Genomic DNA, 24,213 nt, shown 5'->3' with positions numbered 1-24,213 from the left:
TTCAGAAAAGTTCAAATTCTAACCGGTTGATAAAAATGCAAAAATCTCCTTTTGGATTGACGGGATCAATTGCACGTGTATGAGTGGCAAAATGGACGTAAAGTGGATAACCCATTTAAGTATGATATTTATCCGATAACGGAGTGGAATGTAATCAGGCATCTCTCGAAAATGGCCTCTTCAATCCTCAGCTTGTCTGGCATCGAAGAGGAAAAGAAAGCAATACAAGTTACATTCAGACTGGAGCTATACAGTAGACATGAGTTGGAAGGCGGCTGGGCAGCTGGTATCTGGTCCACCGTCCTCATCACTCCCTTCGATATCCTCGATACCTGTAGGACAACGACTTCGACCGAATCAATCCGGATTGAATGCATTTCAACGTGAATCGTTATTGAGCATCTACGGTCCTGATAAAGACGCGTTATCTCGAGAGGAGAAGAATAGGAAGTCTGATTGGGATGTAGTGAGGGAACATCATAGATTCATAAGGGACGATGAAGATCCTAGGAATGTCTCTTGGGAAGAGAGAGTAGCGAGAGCGTATGAAAGCAAACTGTTCAAGGAGTTCGCATTAGTGAGTACATCTTTATTGTCTCACTGTGAAATGGTGTACATACCGTCCTGCAACTCTCAGACTTTTGCAATCTGCCCTTTCCCACAGTTCATACCGTTCATGTAAGCTTTGTATGTCTTGTCTTACATGCCAGCTGATCAGACCGATAAAGATCGATCTCAAGCATTACAAATCTCATTCATTCGCCCTCCGATGGCGTACAGCAGAAGAAGTGATTAACGGTATTGGAGAATCTACATGCGCTTCGCTTCGGTGTAAATATCACAAATCTCCGTCTGACACCAATCGTTCAATTGATCCTAGTCAATTACGATTCAAAGATCCAGATTCAAGTTCGATATATACCAACACCACCACAAATGCAAGGGCTTACAACAGACAATCAGAAGAGATAGAAATACAGATGCCTGAAATGAGAAGTTTCGAATTGCCTTTCGTATATGCCGAAGGCGGCGAGAGGAAGGAGGCTTTAGTCAAAGTCAGATTGTGTGGGAAATGTCAAGGAAAGCTCATGTGGAAACCGTCTAAGAAGGAAAATGACAAGGACAAGGAGAAAGGAAATGGAAACGGAACGCGGGGACCTAGACATAGAGACAGTGATACAGATACGGACAGGGAAGACCGACGTGGCAAGAGGGGATCAAAAGAGAAAAGCCCAAGCAGAGATGTGGAAAGAAGAAGACGAAGGAAGGACAGATCTACTGCGTCCCCGGATGATAGCGAATACGTTTCATCAAGGAGACATACAGATACTCGAGAAAAAAATCATGGGAATAAAAGAAAGGGCACATATCGCTCTCGTTCACGTTCACCCTCACGAAAACATCACGACCATTCGCGGGATCGATCGAACTAAATGGAAATGAGACTGGATGTTGTACGGATATTTCATATACATAGCATGTATCATATGAGTATGTACAGATATAACTCTGCACGTATGATTGAAATACGCATAATTTGGAAAGTGACTGAACACTTAACGGAAACCAATGAAACAATTCTCTCTGATGACATCTTGCACTTACTACCCATCGACTTCATCCTCCAGCTGTCTATCTTCCTCGGCCACCTCATGATCGTAATCGAATTCCTCCTCTACTTCCACCTCATCAAGCTCTGCACTAACATCACCAATGTCGTGCTCTTCTTCTTGAACCTTAATAGGCTCTTGTACAGGGGGTTGATACCCCCCAAATGTAAACTGACTATATACTTGAGATTCAGCTTCGGTCGTGACCATTTCATCAGAACCACAATAAGAATCTATTGCAGGCCGACGCGACCTGCAATCACCATTTTCGTATCCTGACGCTGCATATCGTCCTTGGGATTGACTTTTCGATAAGATTGTGAGAGATTCCCTTTGCTCCGGCCAATGATTAGTATGATGTCTGAAATCAACATCCAGTACTTCGTTCCAGTTGTCAGACTCCTTCTTTGGCGAGTTAGGGCTTTGATGATACTGGATTTCATTGAGCGTCGCTCTTTGCTTGTGATCAAGCTGAGAATGGTCAGTGTGATACGACTGCTGTGAGTAAGTGAGCATCTCTTGGGTAGCTTTTAAAAAGTTCTTGTGGTGATCCGAATGCGTTGAGATGCTTTGTAGGCGATTGCTTGGATGGTAGTGGAATTGCTGAGCTGTATGAGTAGGAATGTGATCGTGATAAGCTGGGTGAGTAGAATTTGTTGAATATCCAGGGTGAGTATATGCTTGAGGATTATAATGATCAGTAGGTGGATATGAATCTTGGTAGTAAATGTGACGTTGAGATTGATGACAGTGAGGAGTATACCAATCATTCAAGCTTGAACGATGTATGGTGTGGAAGAAAGGCTGTTCTCGGTGGAGTTCCGCAAGCCTTCCATCAATTATACTGTGTACTCTTTCGGTCTGACATGAGGATATTAGCAAATCATCTTTCATGTCCAGAATCGTGTCCGAAGTCATTGCTTACAAGTCTGTTGAACCCTTGCTCGAATAATACCTCTTCAACCAATTTCCTTAGATCTTCCTGCGAAAGATCATATACCCCCCTTCCGTACGGTAACTTTGGGAGATTTACAGAATGAATACCGCCCAGCAAATTAGGTTTCGTTTCGATACTAACACCAGTTGATGCTTGAGCCTGACATCCCGGTCAGCTACGCAGAGGTCAATAAGCTGTCAGCTTACTAAATCGTCCTCGTCGTCTTCACTCTCTTCTTCTAGCTCATCTTCCATTTCGGCTCTCTTTCTTTTGCACTTTCTGAGCCTTTCTTCTTCCTTTTGTTGTTCAGTAAGTAACACTTGATGCTTCTCGTCTAGATCTATGCTGAGCAGATCGGCGACTTCAGGTCTGTCTTTGAGTATAGGGGAAAGAGATGTGGTAATAGGGCTAGGTAGCGCAATTAAGCAGGGCGAAAAGACGATGAGGGGTTCTGATTCATCGGTCGGGTTGAATTGGGTTTCTGGGGGATGTTCTGAATTATGTATTCCAGCTTGCATCTGTGAGATCGTGTCGACAGAAGTGACATCCATCAGATCCTGGCGGTATATCGGATGAGGTGGTACCGTTGGACAAATTGATGAATCTAGTGATGCACTTGGAAATTGTTGATACGAGCTCAAAGGTCTAGCAGAGTCGATATCGTGACTGCCTTGTCTATTGAGGTTCGAATTGATCCTCTTGGTGTTGTTACATATAAGGTCTTGTGCAGGTGGAGTAGTGTCTTTCTGTGCTTGTGAAGGTGAGCAAGAGAAGTTTCCCAAAAGAGCTTTCTTTAGTCTTTCGGTAGCGTCATCTTCAGAAGGCGAAAGACTGGGAGAGACTTCTTGCCCTGGACTGAAGTTGGATGACGATGGCCTGTCAGCCCCATTCGTTGGCTGATTGTTTTGGGGCTGAATATCACCGACGTTCTGGTCATCATGCACTTGAGGGGTTGACTTTAAGGGACTACGTGTCGTAGTAGAGCACAACTGAGATTGACTTTCGCCTATTTTTGACTTGTTCTGAGTCTTGGTAAGGGACCTTGTAGCGCCTTTTAGAGCTTTACCTCGAGACTCGATGGTGATCTGTGACTGAGAGTAACCAGGTAATGCGACAGGTGTCCTTATGACCGGTGGATTGGGAGTCTGTACAATCTTGAAGTATCCTTTCATCATGTCAAGAAAGGAGATGTGATCTTCGGGATTTGTGAAGACCAGTTGAAAACGTTCTTGCATCTATGATTGACAGATTTAGCCAAGTATAGCTGTAGTCTTATGGTGAAAACTTGTATGTAATGGGCTATGCTTACTTTCATGCCTGATATGAATGGTGTCTGGATCGAATCGTACCAGAATGCAAGGGCCAAAGGACCGGTGGTGATTTTTCGAAGTGGTTGTGTTTCTAATGCCGAGAGTAATGTGAAAAGCTGCTTGACCTGACGTGAGACTGAGAATCAGTAAGAGTGTACTGAAGATCAAGGGATCATTTACTTACAATGAACTTCCCATCCTGTAATAGGTGAATCTCTAATTCACCTTCCCGACAATGTACAGAGGTATTCAAACGTCCATTGCTTTATATGAAGGGCGAAAGGTCAGGAAGAGCAGTACACTAAAGATTATAGGACGCTGCTTACAGTGCTTTCCATCGGGGCTTCGCTTTTTGTGATACGGGTAGCAATCTTGGCTCCGTTACCATCACCTTGACGAGAGTGACTGTGAAGCCAAAGAGTGTTAATTGATCATTGAAAGATCGGCGTGTGTAGCTCACATGTTCGCCCGCCCATCATGCTCGATGGAGGATAGATGATCTGGCCGATGAAATAATCGCTAAGCACCTATCTGCTTACAGATGAGGCATGAAAATGGGATGGAAGAGTTGAAAAGGAAAGGAAGAAGACATTCACATCAAAAACATGTCACAATAACCCTACCAGCTTAGCATGGACTACCTCCACCGCTCTGCCATTACGTAAAACATGCTAGATAGGAAGACGCGTTGAAAGGTAAAGAAAGCTGATAATCAAAAAAACAAGTCACAGAAGATATCTCTGTATTCACCTCAGTTCACCGACGAGAAGCTTCGAACAAAGATGAGCAAATATCAGGGGTTGCCAGATATAGTGAGCAGCTGTCCGTGTCTAGACAATTTTCAGAAGGCAGCAGATGACTTATATAATCCCTCATCCCTCAGGATACAGCTCCCGATATATTCGAAACACCGGACGAACCAGATACACTCTTACGACCAGTAAGCTTCCGTTGTAGCGAGGAGGAATTTAAATTGTATAGCTGATCCACATAGGCATGACAGGCAGATGATGGTATGGAAGATGAAAGGCCCTCCAAATCGAATTCAGATAACATAGATTTGAATGCTTTACCAAATAGGAGAAAAGCTGAGAGGGTATTTGGAAGAGGAACACGAAGGAAGGGTACGTAGAGTTACTCCGTTTGTGCACCCACAAGGGAGGTGACAGAGAGGGATTCTGATGCTCAAGCGTATAGATCCAAAAGATATAACGTTCAGACCCCGTTTACCTCCTCTATCCCGACATGCACTATCGACATCATCATCTTCTTCGGATGATGATGAAGTGCCTATACGAGAATCAGCAATAGCACGAATACGTAGACTGAAAGCCGAATTAGCGGAAGTGGAAGCTGAGATAGCATCGTCGTCATCATCTTCCACGACTATTTCAACTCAACCTCCTTTTCCAGCTAAGACAGAAGGAGCGAAGAGGAAGTCCGTTTTACCATCTAAACAACCGTTCGATGCAATTTCTGAACTATCAAGCTTGAAAGATCGTCTTGGTAGATTAGACATCAATGGACTCCCCCCTGTGTCTACAGATCAAGCAGGGAAAGGGAATATAGAGTGGAGAGATAGATTAGAGAAGTTGAATAAGTCATCTTCTTCACCACTGCCGTCAGATGAGAAAAACCAGGAGGAGCATGATGGCTATATGAATGGGGATGTCAGTTTAGGTGAAATAGATAAAAGGCTGGCTATGATCGAAAGCGCTTTAGGACCAGTTGGAGATGGATTAGATCAAGTCAGTGTCCCTGTTTCTCCACGTTTCTCCACCGAACAGTAACGAGCTCTCGCTTTTGTCTATCTGTAAATCCTTGGCAGTATACTTACCCGATTGTCTGAATATCTAGAATACCGCACCATTGCTGTCAACTTTAGCTAAACACTCACATTTACTTTCCCTTCTTACACAACCACGTCATATGGATGCTATATCACGTAGGATCAAACTTCTTCTAGTAGATCTAGATAGAGCTCAATCATCAAAACGTAATGCCCATCCAGCACAAAGTGATAAACCGAATTCATCGACAATATCACTTTCTCAAAATGAATATCAATCGCTTCAACAGCTCTTCAACCTCTTACCTAGGTTGGACCCTCTTTTACCCATTTTACAACCATTGCTGGCGAGGTTGAGGAGTCTAAGTGGTCTACATGCCGAAGCTAGCGAAGTTGCCGATTCACTGAGAAAACTTCAGAATGAAGATAAATCGTTAACAGAGGAAATAAAGGAATTGCAAGAAGTAACAAAAAAGGTCGAAAATGGGTTAGAAAGAGCCATTGGTAGTATAGGTAGTAACTGGGAAGGAACTGAGTGTCGATTAAAAGCATTAGAAGAGAGATTGAGGGCACTCGAGAACTAGGCCGGATTATTCAGATATCAACAATCATACCTTGTTTGCGTCATCTGATACCTATTGTATATACCAATCATGTAGATTAATCTCACTGATTTTCGCATTTTCGCATTTGTGCTGTGGCTCGATGGTCGAGAAATTACGGTCTCAACACTTTGCTCTCCTCTTTCTTATGACTGGGGTTAATGAACGGATAGATGTCCTCCCCAGGTTTCAATTCACCGCTGCTAATTCCCATGACCTGATACTGAGCTCCCATACCCAAAGGATCGATGAGTCTTTGAGCGGATTTTCTGATGTCCTCCTTCCGTTCTTCAGGAGCCGAATCTATGAGTTTTCGAAGACGGGGTTGGAGGCCAAGCGAAAGGAGGAAGGACGATTGTGGGATAGGTCCTAGCGAAGAAGTACCTGAGGAAGGACCACAAGTGATATAGATTGATCAGTGTGACTGCGCACGACACAATAACAATTTCGTTCGGGTCAAGGGAGATCGTCGAATGCGTACCAGTACCAGCTAATGATTCTCTGAGATAAGCGAAATCTACATTTGCTGTCAAATCTGCATGTCCAGGATCATCAAATGTGTCTACAATCTTATGACCTTTGAATGCCTAACCGTGATAATCGAGCTAATCAGCTCTTGGTTCCAAACAAAGGGCAATCGTTCCTTCATTGGGCTTTTCGCGGTGAGACCGCTTGAAGTATGAACCGGATTGGCTTACTCTGAATGATTGCCCATAAGCCCTATCACCTCCATAATCAACCACGACTCCACATCCTCCTCCACATTTCGTATGTCCACTTCCTAGTAATTCACCAGCTCTTCTCATGATCTTAAACGACTCTTGAGCAATTTCGACCCTTGAGCCAACAGGTAAAGAAGCGAACCTAGGTGAAGTTGCTGGTAATACTGATGATAAAGGAGTAGGGGAGGGGGAGATTGATAATCGAAGACCTGATCTGGATGTTTGAGTCGGTAATCTAGATATTGACTCCATGTTAGTCTAGTCGAGTATGATAGTGGAAGGATCCGCGCTTCCTTCTTATTTCTCCACGGTAGTGTGGTGAGGGGATGGGGCGACGACTGAACTTACCCAGGACTATACCCAGGATCGTTATCAACTTGAACTTCCCTCCAGCCCATGTTTGTCTTTTCGAAGGTGTTTATAGGCATGGCGTCGAAGAACTCATGAGCTACAAACAACGTGAATGTGTCATCGGCTGAATGAGCATATCAGCGATTCGGTTCGGAGTCGTCAATTCAGCAGCCTTTGATTCTCTACTGGAGAATGAAATGACTTACTCTCCTCCACTTCGTTGATTCCTGTATACCAATGCAGAGAAACGTCTTTGCCTTCTAACCTCGTTGATAGCCTGTCGCCTTGAATCTTTCTTAGAGCGTCACTGTTCTCAACAAGATGAATTGACTTGAGCGATGCTGCTATTCCAGGGAAATTGAACAGTGTCTTGAGATTATTCGTATAAATATTAGCTCCTGATTCTTCAACAGACACGTCTTCGGAAACCTCACTCGTAGGATATCATCCATCAAGGTACCTCTTCCAGGTCCCAGTTCTACTATTCTCACTCGGGTAGGTGAGTCCGATTCCATCCATCTCGTAAGGAACCATATACCAACCAACTAAATGAATCGTGAAGTCGAATCAGCTATACAAGCAATCGGGAGTGATGATGAGTAAGTAGACTCACCTCTCCAAATATCTGTGATATCTCAGGTGATGTAACAAAGTCTCCTTTTTCACCAAATACATCTCCTTTCTGATAATAACCGTATGTAGGATGAGATAGACAAAATTGCATATATCGCGAAATCGGTATGGGTCCTGTAGACTGAGGTAATGAGATGAAGCAAGTAAGTCAGTCTCGGTGCGTGGGAAGACAAGAAGATATCTCACTCTTATGGTATCCCGGATTATTTTAGCCAGCTCATTGTTCTTGACATCTTCCAACGGTGTTTTGACCGGAGAGATAGAAGAAGAGGTGGATTGACTTCTAGCTTCTGACGGGCCGCAGAACTGATACTGCCTCGACGCTTGAGCTCTTCCGATAGATCGAAAGAATGCTCTCGAAGTTGAGGATGAGGGTGTCAGTGATAAGACCATGCTCTTCGGAGTGCCTGTGAGATCGTTGTAGATGTAGAAATCGAGATGACCGTCATATCGTTGATTATTGTTTTTCGAATTCTTTCTCGGGGTGTAATCACAAGTTCCGTCGGAGTCATATTTCATTCCCAGTTGCCCGCGAAGGGGCCATTCGAATTCGAACGCTATCTCCCTCTTCACGTCTCATAGATGAATCCTCTACCTTACTTGATCTCAATTCACCTCATCTCATCGATGTTGCCGATGAACACAACAGAATCCGTGGCCGGTCCCTCTAGAAAACGTAGAGGTCTGGCGTGTGAGAGATGCAGGAGTCGCAAGCAGAAGTGTGAGCTAGTGTTCAGACTACCCATTGGCGATGGCTCACAGACTCCCAGGCCTACCGGGTCAAGGTAGCAAGTGTCGCAATTGTCAAAGGGCAGATGCCAGATGCGATTTCATCGAAAAGAGTCCCAACGAGATCCATTTGCAGAAGTGAGTTGATAATGATATCAAAGTCGACCCTGACGCAACAATCTAGCTACACGGTAGAATTGCAGGACCGCATCAAGCATTTGGAAGACTATATATCGTCATCTCGGCTTACTGTGCCCGTGGTTCCTCGTCGTATATCAAGAGGGGCAGAGAATGACCTTGATGATTCTGCTTCGGAGAACCTGGCCACAGGAGTGGGGTTTTTAAGTTTAAACGTGAGTGCCCTCTGTATTTATATGCGGAGGTTTATTCTCACGTTTATCGCTCGAACACAGGGTGCAGCAGATCCATTGTATCTCGGTGGGAGTTCTGGTGTAGGATGGGCGAAGGTTCTCATGCAGTGAGTTGCATTTTTATCGGTGCAACAGCTGAAGACGCCCATGGTAGGTCGTTGAGGCAGAGAACATCAGCAGGCACACCGCGTATACCCAACCTGAATCAGTACCAAGTACCCGGTGTCACAAACGAGCATAGTGATTTTCCATTACCACCTCCAGAAAATCTAGGAAATCACTATATCTCTACTGTATACTATCGAATCCAAGCAAGGTATGGATTCCTAGACTGGCTGGTAATCCAGTCGTGGCAGTCAAGAGCGAAGTATCTTTGTAGCCTGCAGCCGTTCAATCCATCAACTATCAACGAAAGTGACAAGGTTGAAGATTACTTTGGCAGCTTTTTCCTGTGGATGTTGTATGGCTTGGGTTCAAAGCTATCTGAAAATGATAATATCATCAATCCAGTATCACATGAGGTAAGTACTCGCGTGCGAATGAACCGAGCTCACACATCTTAGGAATATTACAATTGCGCGTTGAGGCACTTTGTACCACTATCCAACATCAAGTCGATATCAACCGTCCAAGCTCTATTACTATTAATCGTATATACTTTCAGGCATACATCCTCTGAATTCAGTCTTTGGCATACAGGCGGATTAGCGATCCGATCGGCTATCGAATTAGGATTGCATAGGAAGATACGCTCTAAACATGTTCGAGAGAAGGATCCAAGGGCTTATTGTATGAGGCAAAGAGTCTGGTGGGGTGCATATATTCTAGATAGGTGAGTCAGTAATCTGCGATTATGAAAGGGGATAGATTGTATTGCCCATCTGCACCTTCTCCTAGGATGATCGCGATCCAATTCGGTAGACCGTTCGCTATACAAGATCGTGACATCGACATTGAATTGCCTGTCAATCTTGACGCCAATATCGCCGACCAGGACGCGCTCTGTGAGCTATTGACAGCTCAAGCTCTGATGCCGGAGACCAACCGCCCTGGGGTTGAATATCGTCCTGGATACGGCTGTTTCACCTCCGTAAGTGCGATTGTCGAGATTGCAGCATGCTAAGTTAGTTTCCTAGATGACCTCATTCATACATACTGTCCGATTAAACCAGCTGAAGTCGAAGATCCATGAGCTTGTATATACAGTTGATCGGCCCTCGCTGGACGATACAAACGCTGTTCAGGCTTTACTCAATGAGCTTAATATGTGGAGGGGAAACTACCCTCCGGAGCCAGATAATCGAGTACCTGCTTGCTCACACGAATTCTTCGAGGTAGAATATCACAATGTACGTAAACGAGGTCGTTACTAGTGCTGATACATATGCAGTGTGTTCAAATCCTGTTGAGACCACTGGCAGCCAAGCACGATGCGCCAGACTACTGGCTTGCCAGCTGCGCAGGCAGTGCTGCGGCGGTGCTAGATGTGAGTTGCCCTCAAGATGAGCTCGCTGATATCCAGATCGAGTGCCAGCTGCTCCGCCGGGACTCTAAGAACTTGGCTACATGGGTGCTTTGCAAGATCTTCATGAGGTAGATATCACGATGCAGGATTGAGCTGACTTCCAGTGGATTGACCTTGCTACAAGTGATATGGAACCATCCGCAGGTTCTACCTTCTTCCACAGTGGCCAGAGCTTTACGTTCATGCTCTACATGCTGTAAGCAATCGATAACCTCAATTAATGCTAATCTTATCAGTGTTCATCTACGCCCAGCAATTCCCGATAGCAGGCTCATACCTCGACTGCTTTGAAGACCTAGTCAAGGCATTTGATGAGCGCTGCGATGGGAATGACAGCGCTGTACCAATAGCCACCGTTACTGCTACCGACGCGCAAAGGGATATCTGGACGGACAGACTAGATAGTATAGGAGGAATGTTACCAGGTCTCAGGGGGGACCTCGCTTCGTGAGTGACAAGAAGAAACGGCTTCCGCTGATTGCTTTAAGCCTGATCGACTCATTCGGCCTTACCACTGGGGAACAACCGGCGATCTTGGCTGAGCCTGCGATACTACCCACTAACACTAATGCGCCCGATCCGTTTGCCGATATGATGTGGAACTTGCCATTCGACGCGTGGACCGGGGATCGAACAATGGATATATCGAGTTTGTTTGATACGAATTTCAACGTGAACGCTGGAGACATATCACAGTAATGCATAGGTATACAATGCTCGGTCGTTTATTTACATTTGATCTAAAATACAAAAGCCTCTTCTAAATGGATTATAGCGGTTTGTTTGATATTTATGGAGGATGATGCCAAGTGGACCTCATACTGACCAGCAACGACTTTCCATCCCTCATCCCAAAGTGCGAAAGACTCTTTGTTCAGAGTGATTACGACAATTTCTTCTTCGTCAGGATTCAGCAAAGCCGTCTTCTTGAAGCCTTTCAGTTCTGTTTTTGGTCTGGAAGTTGAAGCTGGAGGGGACACATAGGCTTGTACAATTTCGCGTCCCGGTATCTTACCGCAGTTCCTGACCGTGCAGCTAATCATAATAGTGTCGGATGGAGCGAGGGTGGTGGTACTGACCTTGAGTGTTCCATAGTCAAATGAGGTGTAGCTGACGAGGTCAGTCAACTCGCCACCTCCTCAAAAACTTACCTCAGACCATGGCCGAACGCGAATGCAGGACCAGGACCGCTCGAGGCGAACTGTCTGTATCCAACAAACAATCCTTCGCTATAGTGTACCTATGCAGAATTAGAATTGTCCCGAAAAGTCGAACTCACTTTTCCATCTTTCCCAGGGAATGTCTCGATCTTCTTGTGAGGTTGAGAGTCCTTCAGCTCCTTTGGTATCGTAAAAGGTATTCTCCCCGATGGATTTTGTCTGCCAAATAGGACATCTGCCAGACCATTGCCCGTTTCATTCCCATTATAGAAGAAGTGTAGTAAAGAATAACACCGCTCGATGAAAGGCAGCTCCACTGGAGTACCGCTCTGGATACAAATCACTGTATCGGGCCTGACATCTAGTATCGAGTTGATCAAGCTCAAGGTTGCTGAGGGAAGCCTCATATCTTTACGATCAAAACCTTCGGTTTCAAATTCTGGAGTGGGGTTAGCTGTGTCATTTGCTGTACCTACTCACCAGCATTCAGCCCAGCGATGATGATTACTGCGTCTGATGAGCGGGCCAGATCCACTGCTTCTCGTACCTGTTCTTCAGGAGTCAACTTGAGATACCCGCCGAATCTCAGCCCGCCTCTTGAGCTTAGCGCTAGTGGTCCGACGAAACTGGTCGATGCGGACGGTGAGGCGTATTCCACTCGTATTTTATATGTTACTCCGCATTCTAGGTGTATCTCGGCGATCTCCTCTCTCGAGCCTTTGCCGTAGAATAACTCTCCGGCCACCGGTGCGGTCGAATTATCGATCAAGAGGCTTTTATGTCAGTGTGAACTGGACATGGTTGACTTACAAGTCATCGATGTACAGATCGGCAATACCCAAAGCACCTGTGCCAAACTCATATATCCCGCTGCGTGAAGGAGTGAAGGTTGCTGTGGCAGTAGCGTAACATGCTCTATTCAGTGTTTCAGGCAAATTATCATTGAAGAACATATTTGAGTTGGTTGTGGTAAGTGAGTGTATAGGTTGCCTTGCTGATGTTGATGGTGGATCGTTATAGAATGATATGTCAAAGCCAGGTTGACACTGTGTATTTCGCAATTCCTGCCCCTGACTTTGTCAGCGCTTCATCACATAATATATGCTCACAATTAGCGGTGTCAGCTTATGTGCATCACATCCTCTTGCATAGACTATTTCTGTGTCTGGACCGACCGCGGATTTGATTCCTTCAAGAGGGCTTATGGTGTATGTCGGTCGTAGAGCAGCGCTTCCCCCTCCGAAAATTTGCGCCCTACTAGCATTGGGACCGATCACAGCGACTCGCCTGGCATATGAAGGCAAGGGTAGGATACCATGCTCGTTTTTTAACAGTACCACTGCATCCTGTTGTGAGCGATATTAGCGAAAACTTTCGTCGTTATGAAGCCCACTCACTGCAGCAGATTGCCTCATAACGCTAATCGCAGGATCCGTATTTTCATTCTCTTCCGCTTGTATACCGGAAGGTATCAATCGATTGACGAGACGGAGAACCTAGTCGTTAGCTATGTCTTTATAGAGCTTACTCACCTGCCTAGCTCTGTCGTCAATCTCGCTTTCTAGTACTTTACCACAAGTTACCATCCTGAGCAGAGCTGGCCCCCTGATAATAGACGGTCCGGGCATCTCCAAGTCAAGCCCTGCGTGTATCGCCTCATCGGTGGAGTACGTTCCATGCCTACATCATTAGTCCTGAGATTTTCACTTAAGACTTACCAATCGGAAATCACCAAGCCTTTGACAGTCAGCATATGTCTTTCAAACCTATCGACTCACCTTCGTAGCCCCAATCTCCCCTCAGAACACCATCTATGAGCTCCTTGGTTTCCGAGGTGTGCTTCCCGTTTACCCGATTGTAGCTGGTCATGACGAGCCACGGATTGGACTCTCTTACAGCGATTTCAAAAGGTTTAAGGTATATCTCCCGCAAAGTTCGCTCATCCACCTCCGCTAGATCACAGATAAGTCAAAGCAGGTGCTCGATGGAAGTCCAAAACTTACCGCTGATGGAGTACTACTTGAATCAGCATGCATCTCAGCCTAGTTTTGACTCACCCGTTGCGTCTCTTGATCATTACAGACCATATGCTTCAGCGTTGCAGCCACCCCTGTGCTCTGGCATCCTCGAATGAACCCCGCCGCTAAATATCCGCTCAGTAACGGATCCTCTGAGAAGCTCTCGAAGCCTCGACCGTTCAGAGGAGTTCTTAGCATGTTCACTGTAGGTGCTAGCAGTACGTGTACGCCTAAAAGTGTCAGTCACGCCTTTCGGGGTCTCACTCACCCTTCGCACGACATTCATCACCTAGAGCTATACCCACGGCATGTATCAAGTCCACGTCCCATGTGCTTGCGAGTCCAGTAGCACATGGGAAGCAGGCTGCAGGTACGCCTTCGAAGAATTTCGTTCCTCTGCAACCGTTTGGGCCATCTGACAACTGCGACGATGTTAATCGAAGTCGAAGATCACCAACTCACCCTCAGAGAAGGTATTCCGAGCTTCGGTATATCCCTTGTGTGCCAATTATCTGCAGAGTTCATTAGTCATCCCATTGCATATGTTCCTATTTACCTTTGCCAGACAGCAATGACACCTTCTCCGGGAGCGACAGTCTCGACAACACATCTTCTATGTCGAGCAGGTTGGTCTTGACGTACGTTGGCTGTGCTATTGCTACAGGCATTGTGGTTGACTTGGATGGTTGAACAGCAGTTGATGAATCCGACAAATTCTATACACGTTCACGCAAAGTGATATTTCCGTTCAATGTGCTCTCTCAATGAACCTGTTAGGGTTTACCGGTACTCGGGGTCTTGGCTATCTGACTCTCGGCTCAACTCCGATTGCACAGAGCGAGTCTCCCAATTTATCTCGTCGCGTATTCCGAACAACTTATCGCGGTGGCGTTAAAACACTTCGCTTAAGCCGACGGGGAGTTCATGCTTCATCTGGGCATCTCACCACGGCCAAATCTCGTTCGCGCTTCATCTCGTATTTTTCTCATCTTCACCTTGACTCGGGATCCAACCGATCTTCTGCATCCCACTCGATGGGCGAGTTCTGTCAACCGTACTGGACGGGGCACAGGTTATAAAGGGCTCGGCTTGACCACATTGTCTGTCGTTTCTTCCTCCACGGAACAAACCAAATACATCCAAATAACATGTCACTACCAAAGATTGGCGATCAATTACCACTGGCAGAGGAGAAAGGTGCCGAGCACGATATCCTCGATGCGAGCGCTGTGGATGCTGAGAAAGAATTCACTGAAGATGAAAACGAGGCGCTGCTGAAGAAGATTGATTGGATCCTCATGCCTAGTGAGTTTGGCATCATGGAGTGTACCTAAGATTCGTGCTGACTTCGTCTTAGTCATGGCTATAGCATAGTGGGTGCAGTTTTTGCTGCATGACTCAAGCTAACCGTTTACAGTGGTATACAATACGCCGACAAGCAATCTATTTCCAACTCTACATTGTTCGGTATCGCGACTGACACGCATCTTCATGGGTGAGTCAAGATACAATCTTACAATTGCTAACCCCGTGCGCAGTCAGCAAACCGCTTGGCTGTCTACCATCTTTTACCTCGCCTACCTCATCTTCGAAGGGCCCATGAACTATGTCATGCAGCGAATTCGACTCGGCCGATTCCTCTCCGTCGCTGTCATCGTCTGGGGTGGTCTGGTAATGCTTCTCGCCGCGGGTCAGAACTTTGCCGGCTTGATGTCGTTGAGATTCTTGATCGGAACTTTTGAGTGAGTACAGAGACATTTTTTTGGAGATGAGTATTGGACTAAAGTTGCCGGTAGATCCTGTATCTCACCCGGCTTCTTGATGATTGTCGCGTCGTGGTATCGATCCAACGAGATGTCTAGTCGGTGTATGATATTCCTTTCGATGAATGGGTTCTTTGCCAGTAAGTCAGGTGTAGGCATTGACGAGTTCGGTCTTTACTAAACGTCAAATGCAGTCTTCGTCGGTATCGTTACATATGGAATCGGCACGGCCACTAAGAATGGGGGTGGATTCGCCGCCTGGAGAGCCATCAATTTGTTTCTCGGCGGTATGACAGCGGTCTGGGGTGTCATCATGTTCTTCTTCATCGGCACACCAGAGGAAGTGAGGTGGTTAACTCCCGAGCAGAAGAAACAAGCGGCGGCTCGTATTGTATCAAACCAAAATTCAGGCGGTGGACAATCAGAATGGAAATGGTCCCAGGTAAAAGAGGCCGCTGTCGATCCTCAACTATACATGTACTTCTTGATCGCCTTCTTGGCAAATGTGCCCAATGGAGGATATGGTATCTTTGGGGGTATCGTCACTAAGGTGAGTCTCAAAAAGCATAACTTAGCTGACCCCTCAGTCATTTGGGTTCACTTCGCTTCAAGTTATCCTGTTGAATATGCCCGGTGGTGCTGTCGGAGGTTCTTTCAATTTGATCACCGGTTGGCTTTCGCAACGATATCGTAACACCAGAACATACTACATGGCTTTCTCCATGATTGCCGGTACTGCTGGTCTCTTGGTCGCCGCTTTGCTTCCCCAGGAACACGCGTACAGATGGAAGAAATGGGGTGGTCTTTTGACCATGTCTATCTACTCCGCCGCGACATTCATGTCCTGGTCGATGTTGCCCAGTAATATCGGTGGTGAGTGGGCCCGATTTAGAGGAAAGCAAATCATCTGACATTGTGTACAGGTCGTACCAAAAAGTCAGTGGCTAGTACAGTGTCCTTCGTCGGTTATTGTGCTGGTAATATAGTTGGATCACAGCTGGTAAGTCCCCCCTTGTCTCTTCAAGATGTATGCTAAAGTCCCGCTTAGTACTTGGCCAAAGACGCACCTCTCTATCGACCTGGATTGATCGCCAGTGCTGTCTGCTTCGGATTGACGTTTGTGGTCATAGTCATGCTTCGTCTCTACTACGTTTGGGTCAATGCCAAGAGAGATAGAGAAGCCAGGGAATCTGGACTGGCTGAGGAAGAGATGGAGAGATTGGGTAAAATCAATGGTGAAAACGATTTAACCGATATCCAAAACCCCTACTTCAGGTACACTTACTAAACGTGTCTCAATTCGTCTTTGTTTGTCCGATTCATCATTTATATCAGACAATCTGTAGGTATATTTGATAGTATCGTTCCTGGCTTAGTATTTTAGTATTTTTAATTAGCCATAACGTTTCTTTTCCTGACGGTCAATTTTTCTTGTAAAGGCTGGTTCGAATCATGCATACTGTTTCCGTCGCATTCAGCTGACGAGACGTGTTGGCCCACATCATCAGGACTGGGAGCAGCATGTTTTGAATCCTTGCTCTTCTCGTCGTCCACGACGAGAGCGCCTGCTGCTGTAATTGTTTTGTTTTCTCAATTGAGAGAATCGTACGGTATCTCGGTAAATGCCTCCTAGAACGCGAGAGGTGACAAATTAATGTGGAGGATCTCTTACCTCCGTCATGTTGTTCTTTATCCTCAAACAGGGTTCACTATCTGCTACCATTTTATACTCTACATACATATCAAAACGAAATTCATGATAGGCCATCTTGAGAAATGTTCTCGCATTTAGGATTATTGTCATCATCTCATTGCCCCGACGCAACCTGCAAAAGACCAAGATGTTTCTTCTCTCACGCTGAAGCTTCGTCATCAAGAATAACTCTTCCACCGAAAGTGGAAATACCTTCATCCGTACGACAGCCTGTCAGACAGAAGTCCGATGTCGAAGAGGAAGAGAGGATTAGAGGAGTAGTGAGAAGGGTGACTTTAAACGAGTTGAAGAAAGTCAGAACGGTTGGATCTCCGTTGAAAGGAGTGTCCAAGTCAGTCGTGAGTCATCCGCACAAGCAGAACTTGCATCGCATTGACCTTTAGCGTTTGTTAGGAAGCATCGACAACACCAAACCCGGTTCATACGGGTATCACATCAACAGCTACCCCGGGTAGATCAGCGATGACTGCAACTAGGCCGAATCCTACCACTACTTCATCATCCGTAGTCAATACGTCCCGCCCACCAATTTTACCAATTGCGTTGAAACCTTCTCCACATCCTCGGGCAGATCGACAAAAAGGATGTGAGTGATTCGCTCTCACGTCCAAGTCAAACGCCTTTACTGATGCGTATTCTTATCCATCAGTGAATACCTTGTATGCGCAATATGCGAAACTTGTAAGTCCAGTCAGTCTACTCATCGTCCCTCGTGCGCCCCCATTCTCATGCGCCTATCTGTCCACTGACAGATCAGGTGCATGTCTATTCAGTACTCTGCTGTTTTGCATATCTCGCCTGATATCGCTCACAACTCGGCCTTTGCCCAAGAAGCGGAAGTAGCTGCATCATCCTCGAACGTTCGAATATATAAAACAGCCATTCATCAAGCTGCAGTATCAGTCTCACGTCGACCACCGCCTGATAAGTTGGATCACCCTTCGATTGGAACGGTCAAAGAGTCTCGTGCAAATTTTGAAGTTCAGGAGAAAGCACAAGCATCAAGACTACATAGGGCTAGAATAGAAAGATATTGTTTGCCACTTGCAGATTTCGACATATGGAGATATCCCAACCCAAACGACGAAAACCTGTTCAATCCGGAGTTGACGGGCACGGAACCCAATGCTGAAGGCACAGAGAATATGTGCTCAAGATGCAAAGTGCCTTTCATTGTGTCCTCGAAAGATCTGGAAAAGAGACATGGCGAATGTAGATTTCACTACGGACGTCCAGTACCTGAGAGGATAGAAGGAAGGAGAAAATGGATATACACATGTTGCGGAAGGGAAAGAGGTGAAGCTGGCTGTGAAGACGGTATTCACGTCTTTACTGATGGAGATGACGATGTAAAACTAGCTAAGAGAGTAGCATATAAAACGGTTAATCAGGTCGTTGGGGATGAAGGTGGATTAGGCAAATGGAACGAAGTTGTCGCTATGGATTGTGAGATGATATGTGAGTTACCAAATCTCGCATCCCTTTGAGAAGTGGACTATAGTTCATGACTGAACACAGAATTGATATTATAGTCACAACGGCTGGAGTCTCGCTCGGAAGAGTGACTATCGTAGACGAGAATGGAGAGATACTTCTTGATGAGTTAGTGCGACAGACAGTACCAGTCTTGTGAGTTGACTGCATTGATCATTTTTTGAACTATCTCTTGTACTCTAATGCAAAATGCATGGTAAAATAGGGATGTGAACACTCGATTCTCCGGTATCACTACCGAACAACTAGAAACGGCAGTGATGGATCTACCTTCGGTCAGAGCGGCGGCATGTATGTTCATTGGTGCAGAAACTATCTTAGTAGGACATGGGTGAGTCTACCTCATACCTCTGGAACCATTCACCGCTGGGAGTGAAGATCTAAACTAGGCGGTAAATATGAATAGACTCGAAAACGATCTCAGAGCTCTGAGGTTACTGCATACCAAAGTTATCGATACGGCCGTGGTGTTCCCTCATGATAAAGGACCGCCTTTCAGACGTGCTCTAAGGGATATAGTCAAAGAGAAATTGGGTTATTTCATTCAGGATAGAACGTCCGATCTCGGTCATTCGTCAGCTGTAGATGCCAAAAGTACATTGGAGGCACTGAAATGGAAGGTCAGGGATGATAATGATGCATGAAGAGGAAACATCCACTTCTCAATGGCGATACTGCTTTCCCTGTGATTGCCGCGAAATGACCTTCTCAAAAGATGCGCGCATGTGTCTCATAGTTGAGTTCAGTACACACACATATATGGTACCGCTGAAGTATGGTATGAGACTCAGACTCAAGAAGGGATCAGGCATCATCTTTACCACTACCTCTCTCCTGTTACAAAGGCGCAAGCATCACACGTCGTATAAGCTCTTTCACTCAGCAAGGTAAAGCATGCATATTTTACATCTGCAGATCATGTAGTATGGAAAATGTTTTATATGACGGAAGGATGGAAAAGACGTAGAGGAGCTGTTGAACCTCTCTACCGGTCGACTTGACAATGCAGAAGGCCTCACTTCAAACGCGAGAAAGGTATCGCAAAAGGTATCGTAGCTAATCGATGGATGCAACGAGCTATATATGGTTAACTGTGATTGAGGACATCGGTCATGGGTTCCAAAGGGCGATCGTTAGGGAGACCATCTGTAGAGATGCACTGATTCCCTGTTCGCTTTTCTATATGGCGAGTCATCTCGTTGGTCCCCACCAATAGAAGTGAGACACTGAGGATATCTGGTTCATAATTACCATCTTTCTCTCCGTTGGAGAAGGTTTGAATTGCCGGCAAGGTAGTATTGCTATTTCTGATGGAAGATTTGCAGCAACCTGATCCGGAACTGTGCTTCCTTTCTCGATCGAGTTACACTTAAATGCCTCCTTCTAGACTGTGTTTGGTAGCCGTGGCTGCCAGCATCCTGAACAGTTGAAGCAGGCGGTAATGAGGAAGCAGAGGTGGCAGGCTTCTCAATGTCGATCTGCTGTAGTGAGGAGTCGCGTTACTAATTGAAGGCCTCATTTGGTCGACCAAAGCGAGTAAAGGGGGTTTCGAAATCGATGTTTTGTTTGGATAACAGATCTAAACCAGCCCGTAATAAACCCCAAGAGGCGGCAACAGAAGTTTCATTGGTGGGGTATTCGATCCGACGATCTGTAATATGGTAATGGTTGGGGCTTCCGGTTTCTGGATCGTACGAGTGAGAGAACGTGCCAGAAACTTGTGTGAATCTTGAGAGATCATTTTTTACAGTGACAGTCGTTATCCGAGATACAGGAGATATCGCACACTTTCAACACTATGAGAGGTGATGATTTCCTTGGAGTAGTCGAATACGCTTGCTCTGGAATGTCTTGGTTAACTCTGTGGTAATTCGAATTGTAATCTCCATCGACTATATAGCATAATCCACTAGAGGGGTCGTCGGCACATGCGCATGCTAGCATATTCCGATAAAGTGTGAACCAACGCACAGCTGGGACACAACTTGCGTGTCTCATTCGTCGCGAAACGGCTTCTAAAATACAGTATTTGGTATCAAGCGAACATATTTGACTGGAAAATTTAGTGATGAAAGGATTTGAATGGGTTCCGGATTCGAACGTTTCTTCCAAAAAAACAAGTTGAGGTCAGGAACATCACGAGCACTAGCATTGAGGTTATGACAGTACTGTAAGGGCATACACTTGACTCGGAAGAAGTGGAGCGATCAAGAGCATCTGATGAATTCGACGAGCGCGTTTTATCGAGACGGCGACGAGGCTCGTCAGCTGAACTGTTCACATCATCCGGTGTTGAGTGGCGAGGTTGTATAAGAGTCTAGAAGGTGAAGGATCAAAGGGTTAGTGTGCTAGGAAGACAAGGCTGTGTAGTGGAGAAAAAGATGGCACCTGAATGCTATCGGTCTCCTCATAGCTCTTCCGCGCAATCAAGCTGCCGATATCCCTTCCCTTAATGACCTTGAGCCAGAAAGCACTATTCGTGGGAAACCTAAAAAGCGAAGCCAATCGGTAATTCCAGTTGACTTGCACCTGATAATGGTCCCTTAATAGTTAAAGACAGTCAGTATCTTGTTCCAATACGAACAGCAACAATTGGACTTCCTCCAGGTAGGCGACCTCGAAGGGATTGGGGGAACTTCAAAGGGATCCAATTGTATGAGACATTGGAGCTTCCAGCTGCTCGTAGGAGACGCTCACATCGCTCGACATGTCTATAGGAGGTACAAGAACTTTTGGTTGGCGATGAAAGTGATTGTGAGCTTGACAAGACTAATGCAGGTAGAAAGCTCTTGAGATTTTGGATTTTGATGCGCAATCAGAATTACTGTCATGGGCTAAAGTTGCATGACGCGTACGTGACACCGGATACGTGCCTCTCTGCAGAGTGAAATGAGCGGATCGGCGTAGGAACTCGCGCTTTTACGCAATGTAGCGATTTGCCTGCATATACTCTGGCTTGCACCTCGCAGTTCGAATCTACGGCTCAGTTCTCTGAACACATGAACAGAACAGGACAGTTTCTTGGCTCGTCGATACATTTTGATAATTTGTCAGGACTTATCGCGGGTCAAGATGTAACACGAGGCAGGGATCAGCGATTTTTGATTTCTATAGCTGTTACTGTTCATCGGGGAATAGGTTTATGGAAGGATATTAACAGAGAAGCATTGCTGTTCCGTCCTCCATGCGTCTGTGTCGTTCCCGGTTTGAGTGCCACGCACAGACGCGCAACAGCAAAGGGATGTATTCACAGTTTAACGAAGCCGATATCCTTTGAAAAGGTGATTGGATCAGGTACGGATGACGATGGACTACCTTTGGATGCTGTGCTCGCTTCTTCTTGTGGTCAAAGCGTTCGTGCACATGACATCTACTATCCTGTCTCAAACTTCACTCGTCACTTCTTTTCAACTTCTTTTCTCTTTTCTCTTTTTGGGCTCAATATGTGATTTCGCAACCATAACATGCCAGAGCTGATAGAATACACTTGCAGCGTTGCCGGCTGCGATAACACTCGTATATCTTATGAGGCGAATTGTACTTGGTGTCACAAGGTATGGTGCTTGAACCACGTGAACGACGACGCACATCAATGTGCTGTTGTGGAGCGTACTGTAAGCGAAACATTCCACTCGGATTGTGCGTTAATAAATCACATAGTTACCTTCTAATCTCCGTTATCCAGAGTGGAAACTTATACGGGATGATGCAAATCGTATAGAGGTGAGTACTATCCCTGTTTAACGAGCTTCTTCGCGTCCAAGAGATACGATAACCAGCTGATCCAGTGCCATAGCTCACCAAGCTTCTCGCACAAGTGATTGAGCATCAATCTCACATCATTAATGATGCCATTTCTCTTCGACCTGGCCACCTTTGCACCATGGATATCCCTGTTGATTATGAAGCTCTCAAAGAATCAAAATGGTTCGCTTATTACAACCTTCATTTCCTCATCCTTTTTGACGACAAAGTCAAATGGCTTCTTCGTGTACGTCAAACCCGAGGTCAGAGACTTCCTAAAGAAATCACCGAGACTGTAATCAAGAGTGAGGTGGCAACGGTCAACCTTTTAAAAGGTTACGGAATACCAGTACCGGGTGCTTATCTTCCAGCTCACATGGATGCTTCAAAAGCCAAAGAGAATGGTGAGTTCGATCATCAGCTGTCACGTTGACCTGAGCTGATTTGCTTGTTCCAGATACAACCCTCGACTACTTCTTTTATGAATACATGACTGGCTCTCCCGTTCAGCTTTTCACCAAGGGTTTCTGTGTTGAAGATATCCCCCCAGAGGCTACAATGAGGCATCTCATCGAAGAATATGCTGGAATGCAGATCCAGCTTTCCAATATTCGCGTTCCATATAAGGCCCTTGGTTGTATCTATCCTACCGACAGCGGCGAAACTCAGGTCGGTCCAATTGTTTCAAGAGGCTGTTTCATGAATCCGAAACCGCCATACTTCATGGGACCTTTCTCCTCACTGCGAGAGTTGACGTTAGCTCATATCGAAGCTGCTCTTCGTTACATCAAACTTAATGCGTTGCAGGGTCGTCATCCACTTGACGAATATCTATGGCATCTGGAAATGAGAGAACTAGTTGCCGCTTCCAAGGAATTAGCAGAAGAATCAGAAGAACTTTTCATCAAACATGTTGATAAGAAAGGAGATGAGATGATGGTTGACGGTAACGGTACCATCGTAGGAATCCTTGATTGGGAATGGTGAGTACCCTATGACACTCCCTGGACTGTCGCTTTGAGAGATTTGAATGAAGAATGACTGATCTTTTCACGGCAGGGCATATGTTACGACTAAACGGGATGCACTTTCTACTCCTTGGATCTTCAATCGAACCTTTGCATACATAAAAGCAGGCTCGAACGAGTTGACTGAAGCTGAAAAATTTCTCATCACATGTTACGAGCATCATCATCGTCCTGATCTTGCGAACTGCGTTCGTGGTGGAAGACTGTACCTCCGTCTGGAAAGAATTGGATTTTATGATCCAGTCTACCGAAAAAGTGGTTTCAGGCAAGTCTTTGGTAAGGATATACCAGCCGATTTCGATCCTCCTTCAGAAGATGTTGACTGGAGAGTATACATGATCAAAAGGTATCAAAATGACATCGGATTGAGGGAGGTCATGGAGAGATTTGAATGGACCCTGGAGAAGGCTGAAATGGAAGCTAGTAGATGGGTACGTAAAGAAGAGAAAAAGGGTTGAACCATATTGCACATTTATAGAAACGATGCTCTCATTGTGTACTTAACTAAACGCAGTATCTCGGATGCATGATTTTACCTTAATCATGATTGGTCAGCTCTGTGGTTGATCTGAGGTATTGTAGGCATCAAGCTTTCAGTGTACTTGTGCATAGGAGATAAAAAATGTGGACATTGCATCGGCAGTCCAAAGAACCGCGCAGGTGGAAAACAAGGACCGAAAACACGAAATCAAGAGAGTTACTGTACGCTTTTC

At 45.6% G+C, this 24,213-nt stretch overlaps 9 protein-coding genes across 9 annotated transcripts; 6 read left to right on the top strand and 3 right to left on the bottom strand.

The window, feature by feature from the left end:
• Positions 1-259: 259 nt before the first annotated feature.
• IL334_002924 (uncharacterized protein) lies at positions 260-1,433 on the top strand (the record flags this gene model as incomplete). Its single annotated transcript, XM_062934662.1, has 2 exons — positions 260-577; positions 729-1,433. The coding sequence occupies 2 exons, from the start codon at positions 260-262 to the stop codon at positions 1,431-1,433; spliced, it is 1,023 nt and encodes a 340-aa protein (XP_062790713.1).
• Positions 1,434-1,604: 171 nt separating this feature from the next.
• Positions 1,605-4,245, bottom strand: IL334_002923 (uncharacterized protein; the record flags this gene model as incomplete). Its single annotated transcript, XM_062934661.1, has 6 exons — positions 1,605-2,471; positions 2,536-2,706; positions 2,754-3,782; positions 3,857-3,982; positions 4,042-4,120; positions 4,184-4,245. The coding sequence occupies 6 exons, from the start codon at positions 4,243-4,245 to the stop codon at positions 1,605-1,607; spliced, it is 2,334 nt and encodes a 777-aa protein (XP_062790712.1).
• A 394-nt stretch (positions 4,246-4,639) lies between these two features.
• On the top strand, positions 4,640-6,230 carry IL334_002922 (uncharacterized protein; the record flags this gene model as incomplete). The annotated part of the gene is made up of 5 exons (XM_062934660.1): positions 4,640-4,669; positions 4,741-4,797; positions 4,861-4,981; positions 5,055-5,605; positions 5,715-6,230. The coding sequence occupies 5 exons, from the start codon at positions 4,640-4,642 to the stop codon at positions 6,228-6,230; spliced, it is 1,275 nt and encodes a 424-aa protein (XP_062790711.1).
• Positions 6,231-6,363: 133 nt separating this feature from the next.
• Positions 6,364-8,347, bottom strand: IL334_002921 (uncharacterized protein; the record flags this gene model as incomplete). Its single annotated transcript, XM_062934659.1, has 8 exons — positions 6,364-6,632; positions 6,730-6,835; positions 6,947-7,205; positions 7,319-7,445; positions 7,528-7,690; positions 7,756-7,866; positions 7,935-8,075; positions 8,141-8,347. The coding sequence occupies 8 exons, from the start codon at positions 8,345-8,347 to the stop codon at positions 6,364-6,366; spliced, it is 1,383 nt and encodes a 460-aa protein (XP_062790710.1).
• Positions 8,348-8,705: 358 nt separating this feature from the next.
• On the top strand, positions 8,706-10,427 carry IL334_002920 (uncharacterized protein; the record flags this gene model as incomplete). The annotated part of the gene is made up of 7 exons (XM_062934658.1): positions 8,706-8,821; positions 8,868-9,036; positions 9,097-9,161; positions 9,209-9,575; positions 9,618-9,886; positions 9,952-10,144; positions 10,191-10,427. The coding sequence occupies 7 exons, from the start codon at positions 8,706-8,708 to the stop codon at positions 10,425-10,427; spliced, it is 1,416 nt and encodes a 471-aa protein (XP_062790709.1).
• Positions 10,428-11,319: 892 nt separating this feature from the next.
• IL334_002919 (uncharacterized protein) lies at positions 11,320-13,154 on the bottom strand (the record flags this gene model as incomplete). The annotated part of the gene is made up of 7 exons (XM_062934657.1): positions 11,320-11,653; positions 11,731-11,780; positions 11,859-12,100; positions 12,220-12,365; positions 12,550-12,785; positions 12,849-13,085; positions 13,137-13,154. The coding sequence occupies 7 exons, from the start codon at positions 13,152-13,154 to the stop codon at positions 11,320-11,322; spliced, it is 1,263 nt and encodes a 420-aa protein (XP_062790708.1).
• A 1,751-nt stretch (positions 13,155-14,905) lies between these two features.
• On the top strand, positions 14,906-16,808 carry IL334_002918 (uncharacterized protein; the record flags this gene model as incomplete). Its single annotated transcript, XM_062934656.1, has 9 exons — positions 14,906-15,062; positions 15,115-15,130; positions 15,175-15,252; positions 15,296-15,499; positions 15,554-15,660; positions 15,715-15,962; positions 16,108-16,393; positions 16,444-16,520; positions 16,569-16,808. The coding sequence occupies 9 exons, from the start codon at positions 14,906-14,908 to the stop codon at positions 16,806-16,808; spliced, it is 1,413 nt and encodes a 470-aa protein (XP_062790707.1).
• A 488-nt stretch (positions 16,809-17,296) lies between these two features.
• IL334_002917 (uncharacterized protein) lies at positions 17,297-19,372 on the top strand (the record flags this gene model as incomplete). Its single annotated transcript, XM_062934655.1, has 7 exons — positions 17,297-17,572; positions 17,628-17,820; positions 17,884-17,915; positions 18,008-18,692; positions 18,767-18,863; positions 18,934-19,059; positions 19,135-19,372. 7 exons carry the CDS (start codon positions 17,297-17,299, stop codon positions 19,370-19,372), a joined length of 1,647 nt encoding a protein of 548 aa, XP_062790706.1.
• A 2,820-nt stretch (positions 19,373-22,192) lies between these two features.
• Positions 22,193-23,958, top strand: IL334_002916 (uncharacterized protein; the record flags this gene model as incomplete). The annotated part of the gene is made up of 5 exons (XM_062934654.1): positions 22,193-22,342; positions 22,389-22,451; positions 22,525-22,876; positions 22,930-23,455; positions 23,532-23,958. The coding sequence occupies 5 exons, from the start codon at positions 22,193-22,195 to the stop codon at positions 23,956-23,958; spliced, it is 1,518 nt and encodes a 505-aa protein (XP_062790705.1).
• Positions 23,959-24,213: the final 255 nt, after the last annotated feature.

The sequence above is a fragment of the Kwoniella shivajii genome, chromosome 3 (assembly GCF_035658355.1).
Source record: "Kwoniella shivajii chromosome 3, complete sequence".
NCBI lineage: Eukaryota > Fungi > Basidiomycota > Tremellomycetes > Tremellales > Cryptococcaceae > Kwoniella > Kwoniella shivajii.
The sequence above is the reverse complement of the archived record's forward strand: the minus strand, read 5'-3'. Positions and strand labels throughout refer to the sequence as shown.